This window comes from Moschus berezovskii, chromosome 6 (assembly GCF_049115385.1).
Source record: "Moschus berezovskii isolate FMDL1 chromosome 6, NW_MosBer_1.0, whole genome shotgun sequence".
NCBI lineage: Eukaryota > Metazoa > Chordata > Mammalia > Artiodactyla > Moschidae > Moschus > Moschus berezovskii.
Window position 1 is genome coordinate 120,023,155 of NC_142465.1, and position 27,684 is coordinate 120,050,838.

The following is a 27,684-nucleotide window of genomic DNA, read 5'->3' on the forward strand; positions in this document are numbered from 1 at the left end:
GGCGTGCAGGTTCAAGGCCAGGGTCCGGCCGGGCCTCCCAGCCCCACTGGCTCACCCGGGGCGTCCCGGGTGCAGGGCTCCAAGAGCAGCACCAGCTGGCCTTCACACCACCACCAGCACCCTGCCCCAGGACTGACATACAGCAGGCACTTAATGCCTGCAGGCTGAGCCGTCCGGGGCTGCTGAAGGGAGCCACCCTCACACCCACGTGCTGCCCCAGGAGGCAGACGGCAATGACCCTCTGCCCTCAGCCCAGCTGGAGGATGGTGTCCTGGGAGGAGACAGTCAGATCTGGGTTCAAACGTCCACTCTGCCCCTGACCAGGGAGACTCAGGGCAACTCGTGACCCCTCTGAAAGCAGTGCCACAAACAGAGGTCCCAAACACAGGACATGGGGGTCATTTAAAATTCCTTAGCAGCCACATAAAGACAAGTGAAGATCAGCAGGTGAACTTAGATTTGGTGACATATTTTATTTAGCCCATATATCCAAATATTACCATTTCAACATCTTAATGTAAAGATCTCCCAGGTCTCCGCATTGCAGGTGGATTCTTTACCAGCTGAGCCAACAGGGAAGCCCAGGAATATTGGAGTGGGTAGCCTATCCCTTTTCCAGCAGATCTTCCCAACCCAGGAATCAAACCGGGGTCTCCTGCATTGCAGGTGGATTCTTTACCTGCTGAGCCACTAGAAAAGCCCGAATATTACCATTTCAACATCTTAATGTAAAAATCATGAAAGAGACATTTTACTTGCTTTTCTCTTTTGACATCTTTGAAATCTGTCATGTATCCTCCACTTACGGCATGTCGCAGTTTGCATGGGCCATATTACAAGCGGCTCCCCTGCCCGCAGGGGCCTGTGTCCCCAGAGGGGACAGGGCAGATCTCGAGCCCTGGTCCCTCCTGGGACTCAGGTGGCACCTCCCTAAGCCTGGGCTCTGAGGCCCCGGGCTGGAGTCCAGGCACAAGGAGGGGCACAGGGCTCCGGAGTTGCCCTTCTTCCTCCAAGGCCCCAGTGGGGAAGCCCCCAGACCGTCCCCTCTCAGACGCATGGAGGGAGGTCTCTCTGCTCCCTCAGACTGTTCAGGAACTGACAGCCTTTGCTGAGCCCCCACTGCAGGTGGCCAACAGGCAGAGGGCCTGCTCCCAACGCCGATCTCACCCACAGAGCAAACGGGCCCCACGTGAGGCGGGATTAGGGGTGGCCCTATGCCTGGTCATGTCCGAGCAGCATGTGATGGGCGGGACTCAGTGTTCCATGGCAGCTCAGGGTGCGGGTGGGGGCCGAGTGCACGCAGCCGCAGCCCCCGTGCCCCATGCCACGGGTCTCCAGGAGCACCGGGCACAGCCGGGGGCAGGGCAGTGGTGGCAGGGACCCCTCTCTGGCTCAGACCCATCTGTCCTTCCTGGCCTTCGCAGCACTCACGTTGCGGGCACCCTCCAGCCCCGACCCTTCCTGGGCAGTCTCGGGTCTCCCCATCTTCTGGTTTGCTCTGACATTCCCGCAGTTCCTGGAAAAACACCACCTGCGTTCTGGATTCTGGGCTTTGGCTTCTGGCGTTCCCTCCACCCGGGGCCGCCTTCACTGCTCTCAGCTTCGTGCTGATCTGTGTCACTCTGATAGTCACTGGGTCTCCACGAGCGCTCACCGCATCAAGGAAGCTCTCGACAGGACTCCTGACTCCATCCCGTTGCCTGTTAGAAACGCCCTGCCTCAGTCAGGCGCCCTGGGGGCCCTGAGTCACTGACAGGTGTCCCTGGAACACGAGGTTCACCCCGGAGACTCTCACGTCCCCCCATCCTTACCCTACCCCCCGACCCCCACAAGCCCATTTCCAGGTCATGCGAGAGATGGGTTGCAGGGGCCAGGGTGGCCCAGCCTCGCTATCTCGACGAGGAAATAAGCCAGGGTGGGCTCGGGGTCCAAGGGTGGAGGCTGCCAGGCATGAGGGGAGACCGCACTGGTGAAGGGTGGGCAAGGGTGGGCCTCAGCTCCCCGAAGAAAAGTCCCAGCACACAGAGACTGGCACCCAGACGGCCCCAAGTCAAAGCTGGTGCGGGGTCATCATAAGAAATGCCAATTTCACCTGAAGTAGTAAGTGCCCCGTCCCAGGAAGCATACAAGCCACAGGAGCTGGGAAAGGACTTGGAACTTGGACAAGGTTGAACAGCGCATTTAAAAGGTTTCCCTGCAGCTCTCAAGATCTGGGCATGGCCCAAGGTCGCAGGCAGGACCTGAAGGGGGCCTGTCCCACCCACCCAGGCCAACCCCCCTCTCAGGGCCAATCATTAATTGGCACCGCTCGAGTGCCTGCCTGCCTGCTCAGAGCCGGGCTCTGATCCTGTGCCCGGGGCACCCGCGTGCTTCTGACATGGGCTGGCCTCACTTCCTGCTCGTGACTCCCAGCAGCTGAGCCCTGGCAGGAGCAGGGTGCCAGCTCGGACCACCATTGCAGCACCCAGCGGAACTCTGCTGGCCCAGGGCTCAGCCCGGCTTGGCCTGCGGCCAGGGCCCCCCTGCTTGAGAGCTGGGCCTTCCTTAGAGGTCAGCAAGGAGCTGGGGAGGGCGCCAGGCCCTGGGCAGGAGCCAGTCTGGTGGGAGGAAGCCCGCCCACTGCGGGCAGAGTACAGGGGGGGCCTCAGGGCAGGGGCTGAGCGACCCCAGGAGGGTGAAGCTCCTGGACATGACTTCGGCCTGGCTGTGGACAAGGAAGAGCCAGGGACGGGTGGACAAAGGTATTTACTGGCCACTGGGGTAATCAGACGCGAGCGGAGGCGGAGGGCCTCCCAGGGCAAGAAGTGGCGGGAGCAAAGTCCCAGAGGAGGGAAGGGGCCTGGCTGGCTCGGGGAAGGGAAGGCAGGAGGCGATGGCTGGAGCTCAGCTCTCGAGAAGGGATGGAGGGAGGCAGGGGTGAGGGAGGCAGGCGCTACTCAGACTCCACGCTAAGAAGCTACCTTCATCCTGGGCAGTAGGGAGCTACTTCAGGTTTCAGAGGAAGGGCGTGACAGGACTGGGGTGAGCAGCAGGCGGAGAGAGGACCTGACTGCTGCCAGCGGAGAGGCAGAGCCGTGGTGGCGTGGACGGAGGGCAGAGGCGGCCGCTGCCGAGATGACAGGGCGGCCAGGCCAGCACGGGAGGCTGAGGGTGGAGCTTGCAGGGGCAGGATGCTGGGTGTTCAGCCGGAGGTGCCCATGATCAGCCTCACCCAGCGGTCCGTGGCCGGGGGGCGGGGCACATGCTGGGCTTGACCCTGGGGGAGAGCTGTCTGGGGCAGGGCTAGGAAGGAGCAACTGGAGAGCCAAGAGGAAGCCCACGGGAGCTGAGGCCAGCCAAGGAAGAGGGTTGGCCGGCCACACGAAGGTAATGAATGGCCTGGCAGAGGGTGCCAGGGGCATCCCAGGTGGCGCAGTGGCAAAGAATCTGCCTGCCAAGGCAGGAGGCAGAGGAGAGGCGGGTTCGATGCCTGAGTCGGGAAGATCCCGTGGAGGAGGGCATGGCAACCCACTCCTGGATTCTCGCCTGGAGGGAGAATCCCCATGGACGGAGGAGCCTGGCGGGCTATTGCAAAACGTCGGACATGACTGAGTGGCTGAGCATGCACAGGGATGACAGGAGGGGAAAATGAGGGACACGGACGGTGGGTGGACATTTCTGCCTAAAGTCCGCCTCAGAACTGCTCCTGAGAGCGAAACGCGTGAAGCAGAGCCAGAGAGGCCTGATCCCAGAGGAGCTCAAGGCATGAAGAAGGTCACAGGCAGAGCCGCCCCGCTCGCATCGACTGGTCCCTGGCGGTAGGCGCCTCTCTCCGTGGGCAGAGGGCTGGTCTCCAAGAAGGAACAGCTGGGAGCTGTTAGCCAAGAGCCTTGGAAGCACCAGGGGATGCTTTCAGGAAAATTGATCTGGGTTCCCTGTTGGGGGGGTGGGCCAGCCCCTGGCGGGAGTTGGGGGGCAACACCACTCCTCTGGGCTTTGCAGGGTGCATCGGAGCCTGGCATTTCCTGGGTACCCTGAGGAGAGGCGCAGTGGCCAGCTCCCCCTCGCCGCCTGCGTCTCAAGATCCTAAGTGGAGGGCAAGCTCCTACCTCTCTTCAGGCAATGCACCACGTCCACCAAGGTCCCCTGTGCCCAGGGAGGCAGGCAGGGCTATCAGAAGTGGGGGGGAATCTGAATGAACCCAGCTCCCTGAGTGGCCACGGACCACCGCACACCTCCCTTGGCCTCTGTGTTCTGGGAGCCCAGGGTCTCGGAGGAGGGGGTGCCAGGCAGCTGAGTGGGTACCTGGCATGAAGTGAGCACCAGAGCCCACGCCCTCCCAACCACGGCGGGTGTAGAGGCAGCCCTGCCCTCTCCGCTGGCACCTGGAGAGGGGAAGCCGCTCTTGGGTGGTGGGGCCCTTGGGAGGGGGCGGTCTCACCCTCTTGGTGCTGCCAGGTGCCACCCACAGGCTGCTCACCGCAAAGGTGCCCCAGGGGTTTCCCCTGCGCCTCCCCCAGCCCCACGAGCTCAGCGCTGGCCTGGGTCCCGGCGGTTGGGGCTCCGCTCGGCAGGCAGGCCCGGGCTCCTTGGGAGGGACCTGCGGTGCGCACATGTTTGGAGGCCCGCCCTGTGCTCGCAGTGGGGGCCTGGGGTCACAACACAGCGCTTTGTGCTGGCCACTGCGCCCCGTCCTCAATCCCCACCCTCTGACACTCCTAGAGGGGGCAGGCCGGCTCGCCGCCCCCACCCTCACCGGTGCAGCAGCTCATTATTAAGCACCTATGCTACCCCGGCGGTGCTAGTAGGAAAGAACCCACCTGCTGCTGCAGGAGACGTTAGAGACACGGGAGACTTTATGGGTGTGACCCCTGGGTCGGGAAGATCCCTTGGAGAAGGGATAGGCTACCTGCTCCAGTATTCTTGGGCTTCCCTGGTGGCTCAGACGGTAAAGAATCTGCCTGAAGTGTGGGAGACCTGGGTTCGATCCCTGGGTGGGGAAGATCCCCTGGAGAGGAAATGGCAACCGACTCCAGTACTCTTGCCTGGAGAATCCCCATGGACAGAGGAGCCTGGTGGGCTACAGTCCATGGGGTCACCAAGAGTCGGACACGACTGAGGCGACTTAGCCCGCCCACAGGCGGGCCCTGGGAGAGGCCCTGGGAGGGGGGCCCAGACAGATGAGGAAACTGAGGCTCGAAGCCCCGAGCGCCAGGCCAAAGGTCACAGAGCAGCTCCAAATCAGGTCGGATTCCGCAAGCTGCACGCCCTTTTCCCGCTAGTCCTCAGCCTCCTTCCCTGGAAAGCAGGCTCGAGGGAGCCTGCCCCTGGCCCATGCGGGGACCCCGACACATGGACGTGCAAACACAGTGGGGGTCGGCCCCCCGAAACCTGGCCTGGCTGCTGCTGTGGCCATCACTGCCGGTGTCCCCAGAGGCCCACTCCTTCCCCGCCCCAACTGCCCTGCACACCCACCCGCCCTGCCATCCCTCAGCCGGACGCCTCCCTGCCCCATGTGTCCACAGCAGTGTCCTGCACCCTCTACTCACGCTGACCTCTGCCTACAATCCCCTCCATTCTCAGAATCACAGCAGCATTTACACAACACATTTTGGGAGCCTTTCCCATCAAACCCCCTGCTCACCCCCCGCAAGAGCTGCGACCCTTAGCTCATTTCCAGACACAGACGCAGAGACAAAGTGGGGAGACAGAGCCTCACGCCCAGGACTGCCCAGTGGCCACCAATCTGCAGGGCGGGCCTCTAACTGCCGCCCCGCATCACCCCGCAGCTGGCCTGCCATGCACATCTGCCCCGGGACACCACAGAGCATCCATTCACATGGGCTGGCTTCCATCGACACCTGCCTTGTCCCAGAGGTGGCAGAGGCCCGGAGGGCCGGGTAGGCACAGAGCAGCGCTGGGACAGCAGAGGAACCAGCCAGCTGGTGAAGAAAAGCAAGCGGGAGTGGCCGGCCCGGCCTTCTGAGGGCGAGGGTGTGCCTGGCCCCCGGGGCACCCACAGCCCGGATGGTGGGTTCCCACGGGCCCGGAGGCGCCCTTACCTACTCGGAGCTCTTGCCCGAAGACGGTCTTCTCGCCGAGGGCGGAGCAGTTCCAGCGCCCGAAGCGGAACTGGTACTGGCATTCGTTGATGCCCATCTGCGCCCCCTCCCCGATCACGATGATGGCATCGGGCCGGCTCTGACAGATGGCGCGCTGCCGTGGGGCCAGGCCAGGAATCTTGTTGCAGATGATGTTGGCTCCCAGGGCCACGACGGATGACAGCGCTCTGTGAGGGGGGAAAGGACCAAGGAGGTGAGCCACCCGCCGTGCGCCCCGCCCAGTCCCTCAGGCCGCGAATGCGTTCCCTCACCGTGCTCTGCCTACCGGGGAGCGAAGCTCAGACCCCTGCCCTCAAGGGGCCACGTCGCACTGACCCCCACGCAGGACTCTGTTTTGAAAAGACACTCACGCACCCCCCAAGTCCCCTCAGCCTCGAATTCACAAGAACGGGATTGCAAGGACCACAGAGTCACAAGTCTGACGAATCGACTGTCCTCCGAACACGAGAACCATGCCTCTCTGAACCTCAGAATCAGATACACAGACTCTGCAGGCACTTGACAGCCATGAACTTGGGACTGTCCGCAGCTGCCCCCAAGCAGCAAACCCCAACTTCCCCATCACCTGGAGACGCCCAACTCCCCTCTCCCCCAGGGGCCCGAAGCCAGGCAGGCTGCTAAGGGGGCCGGCCAGGCTGGGGGCCAAGCCCACCGGGTCCTGACTCCAGCCGCAGCCCACGTGTAGCCGGCCTCTCTGAGCCTCAGTTTTCACACCCTCGATGTGGGGTATAAAACACCTATTCCCACCGCACAGGCTCAGACCAGAGAAGTAAGGAGGGGAAAGGCCGCACACACGGGGACGACCGTCGTTCTTTTTGTTCCCGTTTCTGGAAGTCAGGGTGCACGCAGAGAAGACAGGAGCTGGTGAGAACTGAGCCCGTGTGCTGGACTTGGCAGTTGCTTTACTGCGATAAGGCGTCCTCAGAGCGAGGCTTCCTGACAATGCTCTGAGTTCACCCCCCGGCACCCTGCAGGAACCCGGGGCACTTTCTGGGCTCTTTCTCTCTTCGCTTGGGTGGCATCAGCCTGTTTGTTTAAGGAGGTGGAATTCACATGGCAGAAACTCTACCAGTTTACAGTCCTGGGGCATCCAGCACATTCCCAATGTTCATCAACCACCACTGCTGCCAAGTTCCAAGGCATTGTCACTGCCCCAGAAAGCACCCCCCGGCCCCTTGGCAGTCACGCCACAAGCCCCCCGACAGCCAAGACTCTGCTCTCCGTGGCTGTGGACTTGATGCTTCCGGACATTTCATGCAGATGGAATCAAGCAACACATGCCCTTTTGTATCTGGCTTTTTCACTTAGTATACCCTGCTCAAGGCTCATCCTCATTGTATCAGGAACTTCCCTTTTCATGGTTAAATAATATTCCATTGTTTGGCGAGATCACATGCTGCTTATCTGCTCGGCACTGGCAGACACTGGGTTTGCTTCTGGCTTTTGGCTCTTGGGAACAACCCTGCTCTGGTTTAGTCTGAGTGCTCGTTTTCCATTCTCCGGGGCATGTACCTAGGAGCAGGACTGCTGGGTCGCCTGGTCATTTGTCTTGCTCTTTGAAGAACCTCAGACTGTTTCCCACAGAAGCTGCATCCGCTGTTTGGCTTTAAGCACCCAGGGAAGGGACAGCGAACTGAAAAGAGGGAAGCTGGTTTTCACAGGCCCACGGCAAGAGCTGGTTTTAAGATGGAGTCTGACTTCCAAACAGCAAACCAGAGGGCAAGAGGTGGGAGTGGGGAGGCCACGAGGGGCTCCCCGAAGCCACTGCCCAGGCCCTGGTCTCCTAGCATGCTGAGCTCGCTCCTTCTGCCCACGGTGTGCCAGCCCCTTTCTGGACAGGAGCGAGTCAGTGTTTTTCCAGGGCAGCTGGGCACCCACAGCCAGCTGGGAAAGTCCCCATGTGGCCTGAGCCCACAGCACGTGCTGTGCCCAGGATGCTCCGGCGACACTCAATCCCCGTGGCCCGCCCGCCCCACCCGCTAATCTGGCCAGGACCCCCCTGGGTCTCCCACGGGCACAATGGGCAGAAATGCCCAGGGCTGGCTTGGAGGAAGAGCATCTGGGCAGGCGGGGCTGGGAGCGGGCTGGAATCTGGGGAATTCAGCCCAAAGTAACCGTAGACGCCCAGAAAACCGAGCCGGGGAAACGAGATGGATGGGAACTCTCCCGGGCACCGGCCTCCAGGCCTCAGGTTGGAGCCTAGACGCGGAAAGCACATTCCCCATCCTCGGATTCTACCAGAAGGTTCTGGGCCACCAAGGGTGAGAACCCCCGTGCCTGGGGGCAGGGCTTCAGACAAATGGGGTCTAACAGGACGGACCTGGGGGCAGAAAGAGGCTGTGCAGCTCCAGTCTCCTCCTCCGGCTGGTCACCCCAGCGCCCCCTCCTCCCACCCTTCACTCCCCACCCCCAATCATGCCCCTCAGAGCCCACAGCTCCCCAGGCTCCTTGCCCAGAGCTGGAGGCCTCCTGGGACCTGCCCCCTAACAATCCTGCCACTTCTGCTCAAGCTGGTCCCTCTGCCGGGGACGCTGTTCTCACTGCCTTTTTTCTGTCCTGCAAATTCTTCCTCCCTCCCAGGCCCCAGGGCGCGCCACCTGGGCTCAAACCCCTCAGTCCGTTCAGTACCGCTCAGTTGCTCAGTCGTGTCCGACTCTTTGCAACCCCATGGACTGCAGCACGCCAGGCCTCCCCGTCCATCACCAACTCCCGGAGTTCACTCAAACTCATGCCCATCGCATCGGTGATGCCATCCAACCAGCTCATCCTCTGTTGTCCCCTTCTCCTCCTGCCCTCCAGCATCAGGGTCTTTTCCAATGAGTTGGTCCTTCGCATCAGGTGGCAAACTATTGGAGTTTCAGCTTCAGCATCACGTGGGCCTGTTGCCAAGGACAAGTATGGGGGACACTGGTCTCGTGGACACAGACTCCCCCACCCCGGTCTCACAGTCATTATTTCCACACCTGGCCTCGCTGCACCCCAAGACCGCAAACATGTCCAGGGCAGTGCAGATGTGAGCCGACCGTGAGGCCTCGGGGCTGCCCCCGCGTAGCGGACCACGAGTGTGCAGCGGGTGAACGAATGGACTAATGAGCAAATACTCAGCGACTGGGACTTCCCTGGTGGTCCGGGGGTTGAGAATCCGCCTGCCCATGCAGGGGACACCAGTTTGATCCCTTGTCCGGGAATATCCTGCATCCCACGGGGCAGCTAAGCCTGGGAGCCACAGCAAGAGGAGCCACCGAAATGAGAGGCCCACGTGCTGCTGAGTCGCCTCTGCTCACTGTAACTAGAGAAAGCCCGCACACAGCAACGGAGGCCCAGGGCAGCCAAAAATAATGAAATAGTAATAATAAAAATACGCAAGGATTGTGTCTAAAAGAGCGCCTGCAACTCAGTAACAAGAAGGCGGTGCAACTTGAAAATGGATGACGGACTCAGACATTTCTCCGAAGAAAGACAAACGGCCCCCGAGCCCGTGGAAAGATTCTAAACATTGGTCATCACTAGGGAGATGCAAACCAGAATCACAGTGAAGAAGAGACACCTCCCGCCCACCAGACGGCTGTGATCAAGACAACAGAAAACAGCGGGCATGGGCAAGGACATGGGGAAACGGACCCACGGTATCGCTGGTGGGGAAGAAAACGGGGCAGCAGTTGGGATGGTCCTCGAAACGTTAAGTATAGAATGACCACAGGGCCCAGCAATTCCACTCCAAGGTGTGTATCCAAAAGAATGAAACCAGGTGTTCAAACAAAAACCTGCACACAATGCTCGCAGCAGCACCAGTCACAACAGCCAAAGGAGGAAGTAGCAGAAAGGCCCATCAGCAAGTGAATGGACAAACAGGATGTGGTCTCGCCAGACACTGGAATATTACTTGGCCGTCAAAAGGAATGGGGTACAGATACATGCTCCATGGATGAACCTCCAAAACGTGCTCTGTGAAGGATGCCAGACAGAAAAGGCCACGTGTTGTAGGATCCCTTTGATAAGAAACGCAGAGCAAACCCGCAGAGACGGAAAGAGCTGGGGGAGGGGCAGCAGGGAGTCCCTGCTTCATAGCCGTGGGACTTCCACCTGGGGTGACGGAGAAGTTACGGACTCGACAGAGGCGAGGGCTACACAACACTGCGAATGTACCAGGCGCCACGGAACTGTGTACTTTAACCGTGGAAGTGGACGTTTTAGGTTAGACACAGTTTTCAACAATGCTACCTGTACACAGGACTTGCACATCCCGGCCACGGGTGAGATGTCTGGAACAGGCTGAGAGGGGCCTCGCCCAGCTGACTCCCTGCCTGTGGTTGCTTGTCTGCCTCCCCTGGGGGGGTGGTGCTGATGGCAGATGGGGACGGGGGCCCCAGCCACCCCCCAGATGCCAGCGTGTGCCTTACACGTGAGACAAGGGCTTCCCAGGTGTCTCAGTGATGAAGACCCCGCCTGCCAATGCAGGAGACCCGGGTTCTATCCCGACCTGGGTCAGGAAGATCTCCTGGAGGAGGAAATGGCCACCCACTCCAGTATTCTTGCCCGGGAAATCCCACGGACAAAGGAGCCTGGCGGGCTGCAGTCCCTGGGGCCGCAAAGAGCTGAACACGGCTGAGCACAACAAAGGCTTCCGAGAAGAGAGCTGCCTTGCGCCCCAGAAGCTAAGTGATCGGATGCAGTTGACAATTCGGAAATGATTTCAGGACTGTGTCCTTTAGAACGTGGGGAGTTTTCCCCTAAAGATATTTGATACTCCCATTCTGAGCACCCACCTTGGACCACACAGGCCTCTGCAGAGTCTCAGCCCTCTCTTGGCAGGATAAGCCTTGTCACCCCCAACACGACAGGTGTGCAGACTGGAGCTCAGAGAGGCTGGGGGACCTGCCCAAGGCCACCCCGCCAGGCCTCTGCTTCCAGAATGCACAGTGTGGCTCAGAGCACCTGTGCGTGCTCGCTCACACAGTCATGGCCGAGTCCTTGCGCTCCCACGGATGGTAGCCCACCAGGCTCCTCTGTCCATGGAATTTTCCAGGCAAGAATACAGGAGTGGGTTGCCATTTCCTGATCCAGGGGATTTTCCCCACCCAGGCAGGCAGATTCTTTACCACTTGAACCACTGGGGAAGCCAGTGCACAAAGCCGAGCACACAGCAGGAGCATAATACAGACGATGGCCTGGGGTGGGAAACCACGCCCACTCTTCATTCTCACAGCGCGGCCTCCATCCTTCCAGCATCTAAAATCCTCCAAGGGGACTTCTCTGGTGGTCCAGTGGTTAAGACTCTGCACTTCCACGGCAGGGGCCTCGGGTTCAATTCCCAGTCAGGGTACCAAGATCCTGCATGGCACACAGTGTGGCCATACATAAATAAAGTGAAGCCTCTCAGTCGTGTCCGACCCTTTGTGACCCCGTGGACTGTAGCCCACCAGGCTCCTCCATCCATGAGATTCTCCAGGCAAGAATACTGGAGTGGGTTGCCATTTCCTTCTCCAGGGGATCTTCCTGACCCAGGGATCGAACCCAGGTCTCCTGCATTGCAGGCAGACTCTTTAACCTCTGAGCCTGCAGGCAGACTCTTTTACCTCTGAGCCACCAGGGAAGGCCATACGTAAATAAGCAGATACATAAAATGAAATGAATCTTCCAGGTCACTTGTTAGTTCATCGAGGTTTCTGGGCAGCTTCCGTGGCTGGCCTGCAAGGTCTGGCAAGCAGTCCTAGCGCCCTGTCCATCCCCCTCCCGCCATTGACTTCTTGAGCAGGCCTGGCCCCCCACATCCCAGGACCGTTCCTTCTGCCTGGAAGAGGGGGAGCTGCAGATGTGAGAGGGCACGGAGTTAGGAAACCAAACCATCCAAGTGGGAAAGGGGAAGAGATGCACAATCGCTAAATAACTGGCGCCCTGCAGGAGACAGGAGGGTGGACGCAGGCAGCATGCTGGGGTAACTGGCAGTTTGCGGGTACTGGACAGGCTAAGGGGACTCTTAGCAAGCGAGATGCCCCACCGGGGGTGGGGTGGCTCTCACCCTCCGGGAGGCTGCCCGCCCAGGTGCCCCGGGAGAGGCTGGCAGGGCAGCTCTGTGGGGCCCCGAGCACAGAGAGGCAGGGCGGGGCACTTGTGTTTCAGTTGTTGACGTTTTCCATGGAAAATTTTGCTCCGGGCTCATCCCCTCCGCTATCCGGGGGCCTCAGGACACAGGCCAATGCCAGAGGGAGTGGACAAACCCCGGCCGGGGCCAGTCCCACGGGATGGTGGGGGGAGTTTGGAGGAGGAGGGTTCGGGCGCTGCAGGCAGGAAACCCTCACCCCTTCACTGTGGGCTGTGGACAGGGCTACCTGGTCTCAGACCAGAGGGTGCTGGGACCAGCACTGACACAGGAGGCGGCTGCCCCTGAGCAACTGGGAGATCTTTCACCTGCCAGAGAGGTCCAAGTGGGTGGGACCACCTACAGGATGAGGGTTTCCAGCTCTGAGACCTCAGGCAAGTTTCTTAACCTCGCTGGGCCTCAGTTTCCGCATCTGTAAAGTGGGAATAATAACTGCATTGGTACATCACAGAACTGTCCGGAGGGGTGCATGAGTTGAAGAACATGGCGCTTTGTAGCTGACCTGTGGGGAGAGGTTATCAGTGTTAGCCATTAGTAACCAACCCTCACAGCCTGAGATTGCACCCGTCACTGACCCTTTTCATTGAACCTCCAGGGTCCAGCCCCTTTGTGCGGACAGGGAGAGACAGCTGTGTCTCTCAGAGGACCAAAGCTTAAACCAGCAGTTCTGCAGCCAATGGGTGCCACATCGGCCACTGCACCACCCATCAAGGGGTTCATTCCTGGACCAGCTCACCCCTCTGACCCAGCAATTCCACTCTGGGGTCTATACACCCAAGAAAACTAAGCACTTATGTCTGCGAAGGACATGCACTCAGGTCTCCAGCTCAAACTGAGAACCACTACCCACTATCACCAGGGGGATAACAGGCAAATTACGGCATATTCACCCCGCAGGACAAGACCACTTACACGGGTGACTCTCTCAGACGCCACGCTGCGTGAAAGACGGGACGACACAAAAGGCGCTACACGGCAGAAGCCCCAGGCCGGGTAACACGCAGCATCAAGCCAGAAGTCAGGGGAGAGCTACCCTCGGGTGGGGGGTGCTGAGTGCGGGGAGGGGGTACACGGGGGCCTCCTGGGGGCTAGGATGTTCTCTGTCCCGTGCTGGGCAGTGGCTACAAGGGGGCCCGTGTATGTAGACGCGCATCACACTGTCCATTTGAGATTTCTGGGTCTTATGTAAGCTACACTTCAATAAAAAAGTAAACTGTTGCAGTACAGCGAGTCTCCTACGTACAAACCTTCACGCGAACTTTCAAAAATACAAACGTACCTCCAGCCCCCGGATGCCAACTGCTGTACTGTACTGCTGTACTTTTCAAGGTACTGTGAAAGTGTTAGCCGCTCAGTCGTGTCTGACCCTCGGCGACCTCAGAAACTGTAGACCACCAGGCTACAGTCTGTACTGTAAGATTAAAACTGTCTTTCTTTATTTGGGGGTTTGTTTTTTATGTTCATATGGTTTATGCGGAAAGTATCATAAACCTATTGCAGTACAGCACTACACAGCCGGTTGTGTTAGCTGGGCACCTGGGCCAACTTTGCGGACTTACGAACACACTCTCAAAGCAACTCCTTCGTATGTAGGGGTCTTACTGTGCAAGACTCTACTGGGCTGGCAGAACAAGGCCAGAAGGAAAAACCCAAGTTTTCTTGCAAAAACTAAAATTAAAAAAAAACACCCTTAAGAAATAAAATGTGAATATTAGAGGACATCCCTGGTGGTCCAGTGGTTAAGAATCTGCCTTGAGATGCAGGGGGCACAGGCTCGATCCCCTCGGGGAACTAAGATCCCACATGCTGCGGAGCAACTAGGCGCTCGGGCCACAGCTAAAGAGTCTGTTTCACAACGAAAGATCCCGCATGGCACAACTAATACCACAACACGGCCAAGTAAAGAAATAAAGTATGTTTTAAAAACGTGAATCTTAGAGATGATTCCTGTGGGCCTGAAGGCTGCTTACCCCTCCTGCAGCACAGGCTCATGGGGGCAGCTGTGAACTGGCCCCCTCTGCAGGCGGAGCTGGGCTGGGTCACAACACCGCCCAAATCCAGGCTCAGAGGCCCCGGGATAAAGGGCACCCCCAGCCTGGCTCTGCTCAGGGCTGGCCCCTGCCTGCCCACCTGCCTGCCTACCACCCTCTGCCTCTGCCTAGACTCTGTCCACTGATGTGGCCAGCCTGTGCCCACGGGGTCCTGGTCCTCTGGGAACCCTGAGTAGGGAGGCAGGCTCCACCAGCAGCTCCCAGGGCAGTAAGGAAGGTGGGCCCAGGGACCCTGAGGGCCCTGGCGGTAGAGGGAGCCCTTCGTGGGGGAGGGGGACTGCACTAGGCAGGGCCTGTTGCTCTTGGCCTGCGCCTGGCCAGCACTGGGACCGGAGGCAGAGCTGCCCAGCTGCTAGCTGTCCTCTGCCCAGAGAAGCCGGAGCGGGCCCTGACGGGCAGCCTCCTCCCAGCGCTGCCCCACTAAGACTGCTGTCGAGGCCAAGCCCCTCTCCTGCCATGGTACAGCCTTGGGGCTCTTCCAGCGCCCTTGTGAAACAACCTCAGGGATGCTGAGGACCCAAGAGGGTCAACTTGGGGGAGCCAGAGTCTCCCCAGTGCTCAGGACTAGAACCATCCTGTCCTTCCCCATCCCTGTGTAGGATGACCCTACTGCATTCAGGAGCAAACACCCTCCAAACCCGCCCCAGCGGCTAGTAGTCTAGCCTAAATCCTTCACGCTGTTGGACTCAAGGTGGCATGAGCGCCTGCTGTGTGCTGGAGTCAGCTCAGAATCCCCTGAGTAGTGAGGAGGTGAATGTTATAACAATAATAGTAATAGCTGTTGTTGTTATTTCTCAGAATTAGTACTGAAAGGTCCAGAAGGTCCAACCACCTGCCCAGGAGCTCAGGGAAGGAGGGAGGGAGGGAAGGAGCCTGGTCCCAGGTGGTCGGTACCTCACTGCCTCGTCCTTGACCCTCAAAGACAGTTGGAGAACCATCCTCCCTCATTGGTCCCCAGGGGCTGCATTGGGGGCCTCCCTGGGGGGCTACTAAAGGAGGCCCCCAAACTTGTGCCAGGTTGGGAGCAGGGCTCGAGTCCCAGGCCCTCCCCATGCCGCTACAACCCCCCCTAATTGACTCACTCCACACAGTGATCTCTGCCCTGCCCATCAGGCCCTGTCCAGCCTCAGGGGTCCCCGTGGATGCTGGATGGACCTGCGAGTGAGCAGGATGAGTGGGGACATCCGCTGGGGCCTCCCAAGGACAGGGACCCCACCCCCCACACAGAGAGCAGGACGCTGCCGCTGACATACCCTCGGCAGGGCGGGGGCCCCAGGCGAACCCCATCTTCTCTTCAACACTTCCAGGTCCATAGAAAGCAGCTTGTGACAGTGAAGGGCAAGGAAGTCTGGCGTGCTGCCATCCATGGGGTTGCAGAGTCAGACACGACTGACTTAGGGACTCAACAACAAGAACCTTGCCACGACACACTGGTGAGTGAATGACCGCCTCCACGTGAGGTCTAGCACTGCAAGCCCCGGAGGTGGGCAGGGCGCCGTGATTATGGGGGGAGGCCACCCCAACGTGCCCTCCCTGTCTTCCTGCTGAAAGAGCCAGACAGAGATGGTGTCACTGCCAGCCCAGCCCACATGACGGAACAGCCTCTCAGGCCCAGAGGAAGCCTCGAGCCATCTGATCCGTCCACAGGCCCTTAAGGAGACGGCCACGGATGCGGCCGCTGGGCCAGGCACCTCCACCTCGGCATGCTGCTTCGCCTACAAATTCCCTGATGACCGACCCCGCGAGCCCCAGCCCGGGACAAAGATGCCCCCACAGAGGGCAAACACCCGCTGCAGCAGGGACCCCCAGCTCTCCCGTCATGGGACAGAGTCCCGGCCCTGATGCAGCCCACCTCCCCACCCCGGGGCTGGGGGTTAAGGATGCCCTGAACCCACCAAAGGATCTGGGAACGCCCCTGAGCCCAGGACTGGGGCAGCACTCCATGGGGTCTGGGAGCTAAGGACTTTCCAGAACTCAGATCTCATGACTGAGCCCAGCTGGGCCTCCACACCCCAGATCCCTCCCAGAACCACTGAGCCAGGAGCGGGGAGTGACCGGGGGACCTCTGACCTCTGTCATCCCCCTGGGGAGGAAGCATGTACCTGTCTTGGGGAGGTGAGCAGTAAAGAAAGGGTTTCCCCGCAGGCCACCAGCCAGCCGGCCCCCTCCTCCCTCTGGGGATGCCCACCCCAGCTCAGGCCTGCCCCTCTGCCCCGCCCCAGCACCAGCTGGGCGTGGCTTCAAGGCCTGAGCCCAGCGTTGGGCTGCTCCTCATTGGCCCTGGGTGCTGTCAATCATGAGGCTGCCACACCCCTTATCACTCGGGTCACTAGCTCTGTGTTCTGCCTCTGTACCTTCAACAGCCCCCATCCTTCTCCCAGACCTACTGACCTCCCCACCTCAGAGACCCTCCTCCGAGAGGCCTTCCCTCCCGGACCCCCAAGAGAGCCAGACTCTAAGCTTGACCCCTCCGGCTTTCCCTGAGGCCATGTAGGGCAGGGTCTATCCACCACCACCAGCTGAGCGGGGGGGGGTCCCCAACATTGCCTGGCACCCAGCCAGACCTTGGACATGACCCCCCTCCCCACTCCAGCCCTGCCCCCAGCTCCCTGGGAGGCAGGGACAGGCTGGCTGAGCCGAACCAGATCCTGCCTCCTTCCAGGCCCCCAACCCTGGCCTGGCCCTGGGAGGCCCAGAGGCCCAGAGCTCCTCCAGCCCACGCTCCTGGCCTGGGGCGCTTTGTAACTCTTCCTTCTCGGGCATCCTCCGGCAAAATATTTGAAGAATGTTCTAATTATCTGCGATCAGCCAGGGAGGCGAGCCTGGGTTCACTTGTCCAGGAAGTAACTGGGCAAGTACCTGGAAGGGAGGCACCTGGCCCCCATGCCCACCCCCGGCTGCGTCCCCACCAGCCTCCCCCTCAGGCAGCCAGCCACAGATGGGCCAGAATAGTGTCTCAGTTCTGGAGCCCAGCAGGGCCCCGAGGGGCAGAGTCAGGGTAAGGGGTGCATGGTGGCCTCAGGGCTCCTGCTTGTCAAACGTGGACAAGAACGTCTTCCGAGTCAGGGGCCACTCTGCAGACCCCCTGGACCCCCATCACAGCCCCAGGGCTCGGCACCAGCAGGGTCCCCACAGCCTTCCTTGGTCGGATGGATCAGGAGAGAACGGAATAGCAGGCTGGGAGGCTGGTGCAGCCAGTGCAAAGGCCCAGGGGCACACAGGCCACCTGCCCCCACTCTCGAATCTGCCTTGAACCTGCTCATCTCCTTCCCCGACTGGGGTTCTAGGCCAGCTTGAGGGGAGGCATGTGACTCGGGGACGTCCCCAGACCTCGGGAAGGCCACGCCAAGGCTACTCTTCTGAGACTCAGTTTTCTCCTCCGAGAGTAAGGCCCAGTCAGCCCTCTGCTAGCAAACTGCTTCTTCCTCTGCTGGGTCAGGAAGTGCTTTAACCCCCGGGGACAGTGCTGGGGGGGAGGGGGGATGCGCAGAGGGCTGGCTTTACTGAAGTCTGCCAGGTCATCTGAGGCATCCCCTTGCCTGCCCAGTCAAAGGGTCTGCACCAGAAGGGAGGAGGGGTCCCCGATGGCCCCCCCACCACGCCCAGGCCTCAGTGTCCCATCTGGGCGACCACCTAGGTACCTGCAGCTGGATCCTAGAGTCTTCTCCTGTGTTTGGGTTCGGCTCAGCCCCTGACTCTCACTGGCCCCTGGGAGCCTCAGTTTACCCATCCGTCCCCTGTGGGAAATGGCCCCCGCTCGTGGGAGGGGTCTCCTGCGGGCTGGCTGTCTGCGCCTGGGTCCGCGGGCTGCAGTCTTTCCAGGCCACTGCCCCGCTGAGCTCGCTGCCCGCGGTGTTCCCGGGGAAGAGAGCGCAGCGTCCACCCACTCCCTCGCGCCCCCGGCGGGCGGCTGCCCTCCGCCCTCCCCACATAACTGGCATTCCTGGCTTGGCATCTGGGGACCCCACCCTGGAGAGAAACCGGGCGGCCTGAGAGAGAGCAGGCGGCGGGCAGGGGGTCCTGGGCAGCAGCTGCGGCCACCAGAGGCGGACACGCACTCACCGTGCTCTCCCAGGCCCTCCCTGGCCCGGATAGCTGGAGGATCCATTCAGCACCCATGTCAGCCGAATCTGTGAAGTCCGAACCTCACCCAGTCACTCAGGACATTGACCTCCGACCTCAGAAACGTCCCGACCTCTGCAGGGCACGTAGGCCCTTCATGACACTCCTGGGTTCTGGCCACACTGTGCCAGTTTCCCCTCCCAGGCCACCCTGTCTCCTCCAGCAGCCAGGCAAGATTCAAGGGCCCAGCTTGATGCTCTGTTCTCCAAGAAGACCACCTGGGTCTCTCCTCCATTCTCCCTTCCTCTGCCCAACATGGGCACATCGATGCCAGGCTCCTGAGGAGGTCTTAGGGGCTGTATTCAGCGGCTCCTACCTGCCCAGGCCACGGCCACACTTCCTGAACCCTCTGCTGTGCCCAGACCTTCCCCAGGCCTGAGCCCTGACCCTTCTCCTCACTCCCCGAGGTGCGGGTGGGGATTCTGATACCTAGAGGGGCCCAGGCACCTGAGGCCCCACGGCAAGCTGAGGCCCGAGCAGCCCGGGGCTCAGCCTCAGTCCTGATGCCCCAGACCTGTTGGACGCGGGGGCGCCTGCAGGCCTGGGTGACCAGGATGCAGTCTGAAACCTCAGGACAGACGGATGGACGGACAGGTGGGCGAAACAGGTGGGAGGAAGCTGGCAGTCCCCGTAGGCCTGTGGCCAGGCTGGGAGTCTGGGCGCCTAGTGGCTTGGCCAGCGCCATGGCCTTCCTGATCACCCTGGACACGGTCTGATCAGCAGGTGTGGGGGGCACGCTTCCGTCAGACAGTGGGCAACAAGCTGTCCCCTCTGGGCAGACAGTGAGGACCAGTCCCCACCCCGGGCACTGAGCCTCAGGCCTGCATCCCAGAGGGTCCCTCTTCCAGGAGCAGGTGCGGGCGGGGGCCTGCCTTGGCCACTCGGCATCTCCAAGTGAGCATGAGACTCAGTGAGCCCCACCCACCCAGGCTCTCCTGCGCTCCACGGTCCGCCCTCTGCTCTCCCCAAAGCTGGGCATCCCCTCTGGGCCAGCGCCCCTGCATAGCGCCTTCGCCACCCCCGTCTCTTTAAAGCAGTCCTCTGTTCTAGACTGCTCCCTCCAATGAGTCCTGGGCCACCGGGGCTTCCCCAGCCAAGGACCTCCCAGGAGCAGCCCCTCTACCACCTGCTCCAACCCTGGCCGCCTGGCTGTAATGACCTGAACACCTGCCCTGACCAGCTTCCTGGGGCCAGCCCCCTCAGGACTCCTCCCCGAGCTCAGGGCTCCCCAGGGCTTAACTGGGTGGCCTGGGTCCTGAACACCAGGCCTGTCTCCTGCCGCCCGCCCCGGGTTAAAGGAGGAGGCAGGACGTTGGCCCCAGCCACCCAGCCACCTGGCAGGGATTTGGTCTCAGAGCCAAGAGCAGGCTTGCAGCCTCTCTCCCCACTTCCGGCTCAGCCCCAGGCTCCGCCTGTCCCTTCAGCACCCTTCAGCTCCTGCCATCCTCTGCCTGCCCCCCAGCCCCCGCCAGAAGTCTCCAGAGGTTGCCAGGCTGAGCAACACGCATGGGGTGGCCCCGGGGGTTCAGTCAGAGCCTTCCCTCCTATGCCCACTCCTGGGGCAGAAGCTAGATGTCCAGGGGGACTCCCCCAGCTGCTGGGGACATCAACCCTCAGCCCCTGCCTGCTCCTGGAGCCACACAGAAGGAAATCAAGGATCAGGGGTGGGCGCTGGGGAGGGCGCTGGGGAGGGGGCCAGGAGGCCCCGGTCCCTTACACAGCCCTCCGGAAGCTGCGGCCGGGAATGAAGCCCTGCCTGACCACACAGCCCTGGGCCGGCATCTCCAGGCCGCTGTCCCCGGGGTCCCCTGGGCCCTGGGAGATGAAACTAGCGTCCCTGTGTGCTCTGAACCCCTGGGAACAGGGGAATGGCTGAGCCCAAGGCTGATGACCTGCCGTCTGGCGTACCGCGACACCAGCTTCACCGCCAGCCCTGGGCTCCTGGCCCGGCCAACCCCTGGGCACACAACCTGGGGCACCCCCCAGGCCACCGCCATCCCAGCCCAGTCCGTGGACCCGAGGCTCAGGAGGGTCACCGTGGGAACCTGGGCAGGCAGGACCCCAAGCTCCACTCCCCGGGGACGGCAGCACCTTGACAGGCGAGAACGCTGCCAGGGCGGGGCCGGGGCCTAGTTCGTGGGGGCCACCAAGCCAGTGCTTTGCCTGCCGCAGAGCTGACCCGGGGCAGCCGGGGACAGGGGATGCAGGACTGGCCCGGGAGGATGGGCGCAAGGAGGGGACGGATCTGGCTGCTTCCGGAGGGGCGTGTCAGCAGCCCCCGGAAGCTCCCGGCTCTCCTGCCAGTCACCCTGGGAAGATGGGAGTCTGGGGAGCCTGGCCGTCATCCAGCCCCCCGGCGACCCACTGGGCCCACCTGTGCCAATATACCCGGGGCCAGGAGGCCTCTGCCCCCGCTGGGCAGGGGGCCCTGACCAGGTCCGTGGGCCTTGCTGGGCCCCAGACATGCAAGCCACCATCAAACCATCCAACCTGTGTGTACTGGGAACTGGCTGAGAACTGAGTGCTGTGCTCGGCGCTGGGGGATCAGCGGTCAATCCCACAACCACAGGCCTGGACTCTCGGAGCCTGGGTGCTGACAGGGCTCCCCTCCCACACTTGGGCTCCCCTCCCACACTTGGCCTCCCAGCAGCCCTGCCGATCCGCCTCCCCCAGGCACCCCTCCCTCTGAGACTGGACCAGCCTCCTCCCTTCCCCCACCAGCCACTTTGCACCCAGGGTCTTCCCTTAGCTCGGAACGAAGCCGCTCACCCCTGCCCTGTGGCTCCCCAGGCCTGGGGCCCCCTGCCCTACCTCCACTCAGCCCTTGCCCCCCACTGCCCCATCCCACCCTAACCAGGGCCACCTCCTCCCCGTCCACCCCCACAGGCCCCCAGCCCCATCTCCCAGTCATCTCGCCGCCAGACACCATTCTCCTCTCCAGCACATTCTCTAGGACCCAGGTCAGAGGTCACCTTCTGGTCTACCTTCACTGTTGATGGATTAGGGCTCCTGCTGTGGGTACCACAGGGCTTGGCCCAGTGATGAAGAAGGAAGGGGGCTTCCCAATTACAGCCGCGCACATGACTAGTATAGTCAAAGCTATGGTTTTTCCAGTGGTCATGTATGGATGTGAGAGTTGGACCATAAAGAAGGTGGAGCACTGAAGAACTGATCCTTTTGAACTGTGGTGAAGACTCTTGAGACTCCCTTGGACTGCAAGGAGAGCCAACCAGTCCATTCTAAAGGAAATCAACCCTGAATATTCACTGGAAGGACTGATGCTGTAGCTGAAGCTTCAATACTTTGGCCACCTGATGCAAAGAGCTGACTCCTTGCAAAAGACCCTGATGCTGGGAAAGACTGAGGGCAGGAGGAGAAGGGGACGACAGAGGATGAGATGGTTGGATGGCATCACCGACTCAACAGACATGAGTTTGAGTGAGCTCCAGGCGATAGTGAAGGACAGGGAAACCTGGTGTGCTGCAGTCCATGGGGTCACAAAGGTTGGACACAACTGAGCGACTGAACAACAGCACAGTCAGTCTTGTTCCCCTGGCACAGGGGCTGAATGGGCACTGTTGGTGTGCAGAGTGAGCTCGGAATGCTGGGAGTCCGCCAGCTGATGGCGGGAGGGCTGGAGGGGGCGGGGTGGTCCCTGAGCATCTAGGCCCATCACCTGGAGGGAGAAACTGAAGTCCAGAAAGAGGCAGGGTTGCCCACAAGGCTGCCTCAAGTCCATGGCACAGGGCACCATACACACGCTGACCTGACAGAAGTCACAAGCTGGCAAGCTAGGGCCACCTCCTCTCTGCTCAAGCTGGTCTCAGAGGAGGAAGGTTGGGGCCCAAGGCAGGGAGAGACCCAGGGCAGGAAACTGAGGCCTTCTTGGCTCCCTGCATCCACTGGGAAAGTGGCCCTGTTGGCCCCAAATCTGAATGTGGAGGCAGCCCTCACTCAGAGCCTCAGAATTCCTGGTTAGCAGACAGTGCTAACCAGCTGGGTTAGTTGGTTTCTCCACCCATGTGAGATTATAGGCAGCGAATTAGAAGGCAGGGGAATTTGTTGCAGGCAGGAAGTCTACATCAGCAGGACGCCTTGAGAGGCAGCACAGAACCTAAGAGTCAGGCAGAATGTGTGTGTATGCTCAGTCGTGTCTGGCTCTTTGTAATCCCATGGGCTGCAGCCCCCCAGGCTCCTTTGTTCATGGGGATTTTCCAGGCAAGAATCCTAGAGTGGGTTGCCATTTCCTTCTCCAAGGAGTCTTCCCAACCTAGTGATTGAACCAGGGTCTCTTGCATCTCCTGCATTGGCAGGCAGGTCCTGTACCAGCTGAGCCACCAGGGAAGGCCAAGAGTCAAGCAGATTCAGCTTCAGTCTAGGCTTAGCCCCACTGAGCATGACCTGGAGAGTTACTCTGTGCTCTGACCCTCGGGTTTCTCCCAAGTGGGTGGCCTTTCCTAGTTCCCCTTTCTGGCAGGCCAGGAGGGCACAGATTCAGAGCAGACCCCAGATGTGAAAGTAAGCCTTTCCAAGGAGCCCTGGTCCCACAGAAGCGGAATGCGAAGCCCTGGTCCCATCAGGGGCCCACGGAGCAGGTAGTGAAGGAATTCCCATTCAAAAGCGTTTTCATTTGTTTTGCAGCTTGGTTCACTAAGGGCCTAAGTCCCGGCTCTGGATCCCTCGGCAGCCTTGGCAACACTGCCAGGTGCCATGGGAGGGTGAACCCAGCCCCCACCCAGACTCCCGCCAGGGTTTGGCCCCTTCACGGCTCCAGTGGGCATGGCACTGGGGCTTTCCAGCACAAGGAATACCTCTGACCCAGGAGGCACATGGGGAAGGGTCAGGAGTAGGGGTGGCCTTGGTAAGTGGTTCCAGAAAGGGATGAAAGCCCACAGGTGTCACTGGGCTGGGGCCACCAGGACTACTGACTTGGGCTTTGTCTGTTGATGCGGGAGAGCTGTTTGCTGGGCAGGGCCGAGTCCCCGCAGGGCCTGCTCTGGGCAGCTGTCAGGCTTTAGTGTCTGTGGCTGCAGTGGCCACTGCAGAATTGTAGTCTCTTCTGCTCACAGACTCAGGCCGAGCCCTTCTGGTGTCCCAGGAGCCTCAGAGGCCACCTGCTCCAGCCCAAGGCTGGGCGAGGCTTCGGCGGGCAGGGTGCCAAGCCTTGGTTGATGCTCTGCTGCTGAGACTGTGAGATGACCTGCTGGGGGCCTCAGCAGCCCATCCACGGAGCGGGTCGGCCACGCCACATGGCTGCCTTGCAGAGAGGACCAGGAGTACTGGCTTCCTTCCAGGTGAGGCCTCTCCCCAGCATCCCTGAACCTCCCTCCTGCATCTGCTTGTATGCCTCCAGGGCCAGAGAGCTCACTGCCTCCCTGCCAACCACAGGGCTAGCCCAGAAGGTGTGGCTGCCCCAGGTGGGAGGCAGGACTGGGAGAGGGGGCCTGGGCAAGTGCAGCGGCTCCTCTGTGAGGGAGACGGGGAAGATGGGGAAGGGGAAGAGCGCACGCACCTGTGCCCACCCCCCTCTCCCACCGGTCAGCCCGTGGGGAGGCCCCCACCCCGAGCCAGCAAAGGAGGACAAACGCTGGTTTTGTCCTTGGCCAGCGGGCGGCCCGCGCCACACAATGACCCTTTCATCGGGCTGACGGAGCCCTGGGCCCGGGTTTCATCTGACAAGGGAGGGCGCCGGGCTCCCGTCCCCTTGCTGGGGGAGGTGGGGTGGGGGGAGCAGAGCCCTATCTGAGCTGGACCCAGGGCCTTGCAATGTGGAAGTCTCAAAAGCCAGCTGAAGCCCCGCTATTAGCCCCTGGGGGAGCAGGGCCCCACGAGGTTAGGGGCTGCCCGCAGGCAGCATGGAATAGCCTGCTCTGGGTACCCCGATCCTGAGCTGACAGGGCGTCCGCCTCTCCACAGTCAAGACCCCCACCCCCACCCCTGCTCCAGAGCACCTCCAGCAGCGGCTCACCCTGGGGCCCCAGAGCCACCAGGCTCCTCTCCCTATTGGACCAGAGCTAGCAGGGCTGTCATCCTGGGGCCTGGGTGACCTCAGCAAAGGGTCTCTCTACTGGACCCTGGCCTTCCCACTTCAGGAGGATGCTGTGAGGCTCCCTGGAGAGAAACCTAGGCTGAATGTGTTCGACAGTGAATATTGTTCCTTCTTCTGGGAGTCTCTCTCATGCTCCTGTTTAGTCCGGGCAATTCCTATCCATCCCTCAAAACTCTGTCTACATTCACCTCCTCCGGGAAGCCTTCCGAGATACCCTAGAGAGTTCATTACTCTCTCCTGAACAACTCCAGCCACAGGGCTCCCCTCCGTCATGGGTGGCCAGCCTCCTAATAGCTGCAAATGACCCCATCTTCTGAGCACTAACTATATACCAGATACCCAGCTGAGCACATCCCTGCATCTGCTTGTTTAATTCTCACACTCCTCTGAGTTAATGTTCCCCTGCCCTTCACTTACAGAGGACATAGCTGAAGTTATGGGATGCACCCAGGCAATAAGAGAGCTGTCAGCCTGGTGTCTGGGTCACCATCAGGCCCCTTGGTCTCATAAGGACCAACAGGGACACCTAGTCAGAAAATGGGCCCTTCTCCTGCGGGCCTCAGTACACCACTGCAGGGCCTAACGCGGCCCCAGGAGGAAGCATGTGGGAGACCCACCTTCCCCTGCTGACCCTCTACCCCACACACAGGGGGTCAAAGGAGCCATGTCCAAATGCACGCTCCCCCTCTAGTGGCTGCAGACCCTCACAGATATGTCAACAGTGTCTCAAAGTTCTCTGCAATCAAAGCACCTCTATTTGTGTATCTTGAGCTGGGGTCCCTCGGGGGCTGAGATTTCGTCGGGATGCCCGGCTCCCACCCTCTGTGTGCACACCTCTCTCCAGAGCCACAGGTACTTTTGAATTCCAGGGGCGTGTGGGCCTGACCTGAGCCTGCGAAGCGACCGATGGACGACAACATGCACACTAAGGCCCAGAGGCCACCCAGCAGCGTTCCTCCTGTACCTGGACAGACACGGTCTCCCCGGCTGCGAGCTGCTCCTCCTGAACCTGTGGCCCCCTTCTGCCCCTGCCTGGGCTGGTGATGCCCCGGGAGTGGGCCTGATTCAGCAACTCCCACCCCCCAGGGTCATGCCCACAGGGCCTCTGGGTCTGCGGTTGGTACCACCAGTAAAGCCACAGCGGCAGACCCGGGAAGAGGCCAGCTTGGCAAGGCAGCGGTGAGCGCCCCTCACCCCCCATAGCCAGGTGGTCGGTGAGTAACTGCCCCGTCACCATGACTCACCCGGCTCCCCAGAGCGGGCGGTCACCATGAGAAACTCCTACCGGAAGGTCTGGGGGGGATCGCTGCAGCCAACCCCCGCATCTGGGAGCAGGAGGCCGAGGCCGGAAGGGACCTGCCTGGGATGGCGGGCCAGCCTCACCCTGGCACAAGGCCTCGGCTGGGGCCCCCTACCAGCCGGCTGGGCGCTGCGGGCCCTCCCCTCAGCCTGGGGTCTCCCACCTGCCCTCACAGAGGCCCTGCAGACCCCCACGGGCCCCGAGAGCGCCTGTCCTGATGACACAGGAGAGCGTCAGCTGCCCGGATGGCCGGCCGGGCCGAGCTCAGAGTCCAGCAGGGGCTCAGGGCTCTTCCAGGCCAGCACACCCGTCTGACCAGATCAGTGGCAGCGGCCCAGGCATGCATCTGGGATTCGCTGTGCGCGGACCACAGCCTGGGACGGGGAGCTGGGAGAGCAGCCCAGATGAAAGGGGCAGGATCAATTGTCCGCCAGTGCTTGTGATCCCAGCCATGGATGCCTTCTGGAAAGTTCTCTGGAGCAGAAAGACGCCTCCGCCCAGGGCCCCTCCTGCCCCTGGCATCTGCGGACCTCGCAGCACTGACCTTCCCGCTGACCCTCAACGCTGAGGGAAGCATGTTGCACTGTGGTGTCTCACCTGTAACCTCACCTGCATTTAAGCCAGGGCACTAGACACCCCAAAGCGTCTTCTCACACACTCATCTTCGTGTGCATTACTGAGGCGTCTCCCACCCCTAACCCTAACCCAAGTCAGCCCTGTGCCTGCAGATGGGGAAACCCCAGAGATGCGGGGCCCTCCCTAGCTCTTGGGAACCCTGGGGCTAGTTTCTGCTTCCACACCCCCCGACCCACTGGTGCTGAAGACCAGCACCCCACTTGGGTGGGGGTGCTGAAGGCAGGGCAGGGGGCAGAGTCTATCTCACTGCCCTCCCCACCACCACCCACCCCAGACCCCAGCACTGGCCCAGGAACGTTCCGGAAAGCTGTCGCCGGAGGAGAATTTCTGCCAACAAAGCTGGCAGCGCACACTCTGAAGTGTGTGGAGCAAGCCTCTGTGGGCACAGATGGTTGTCACTGCAGGCCTGGATCTGGGGTGCCAACCCCAGTGGAAAACTCCAGGTCTATGAAGGTACACTGGCCACCACCTGCCCCTGAGCCCCTCAGCTGTGGCCTGGGCACCCCACTGTCATCAGCTCCTGAGACGGAGCTCAGACCCCCTCCTCCCCCCAGCTTCTTGCTCCAAACCACCCTGGGAGGACTCCTGGTTTCCCATCCCTGGACACCACCACCCCATCAATGCCAGACCTCAGCCAGCTGGCCCCGAAAGTGATCTGTTAAGCAGAGTAGCTGCTGATTCTCCAGCAAGGCTTAAGACACAGGAGCCGGGGGTTCTGGGGAGCAGGAGCCGTCTCCACCTCCCACCTCTGAGAACCAGGGCCTGAGATATCAAGACCTCCCCGAGTTCACCCCTATCCCCGGAAGGACGCCAGAAGCAGGACTCTCTAGCCTGGCACTTTGCTAGCCTGAGTCCCCGACAATCAGGCGGTCCCCACCCGGCTCTGAGCCCTGCCCGGGGCGGCCTGCCCGCCTCCCCGCTCCAGGCGATGCCTCCGCAGCCAGCCGGGGCTGCCCGCCGGGCCTGGAGCGCTCTCTGCGCCGGGACCTTGTAATTATGTCCCACAGCCCGGGAAACCGCGGGCCTCGCAGCATCTGGCTGCGGTTGCGAACTTTTGTTTCAAGATGCGCGACTATTTATAGAAGGAAAACTGGTAGGATAGTAATTTCCTAGGAGCTGGAGGAGAAATTGGCTGCGTCTCTATTAAAAGGGGGTGGGGGCGCGGCGATTTATTAGGACTGCGGCCGTGCGGGGGGCGGGGGTGGCACACGGAGCGGGAAGGCAGCGGCTGCCCCCTCCGGCCGCGTTAGGCGACCCCGGACGTGGCCCGCGTGTAAAGGAGGGGCGGGGGAGGGGAGGCAGCACTGGCCCTGAGGTTTAATCAG

General features: G+C 61.2%; 1 protein-coding gene across 3 annotated transcripts in view; it reads right to left on the reverse strand.

Annotated features, from left to right (window-relative positions):
* WNT7B (Wnt family member 7B) overlaps window positions 1-27,684 on the reverse strand; it is a 54,131-nt gene that overhangs the window by 20,799 nt on the left and 5,648 nt on the right. For 2 of the 3 annotated variants that reach the window (XM_088837570.1, XM_055394546.2), the window contains exon 2: window positions 6,042-6,268. In XM_088837570.1, the coding sequence (XP_088693696.1) occupies window positions 6,042-6,268 (227 nt within the window). The remainder of the gene's footprint in view (window positions 1-6,041; window positions 6,269-27,684) is intronic. The other variant, XM_055394545.2, reaches the window with a different exon arrangement.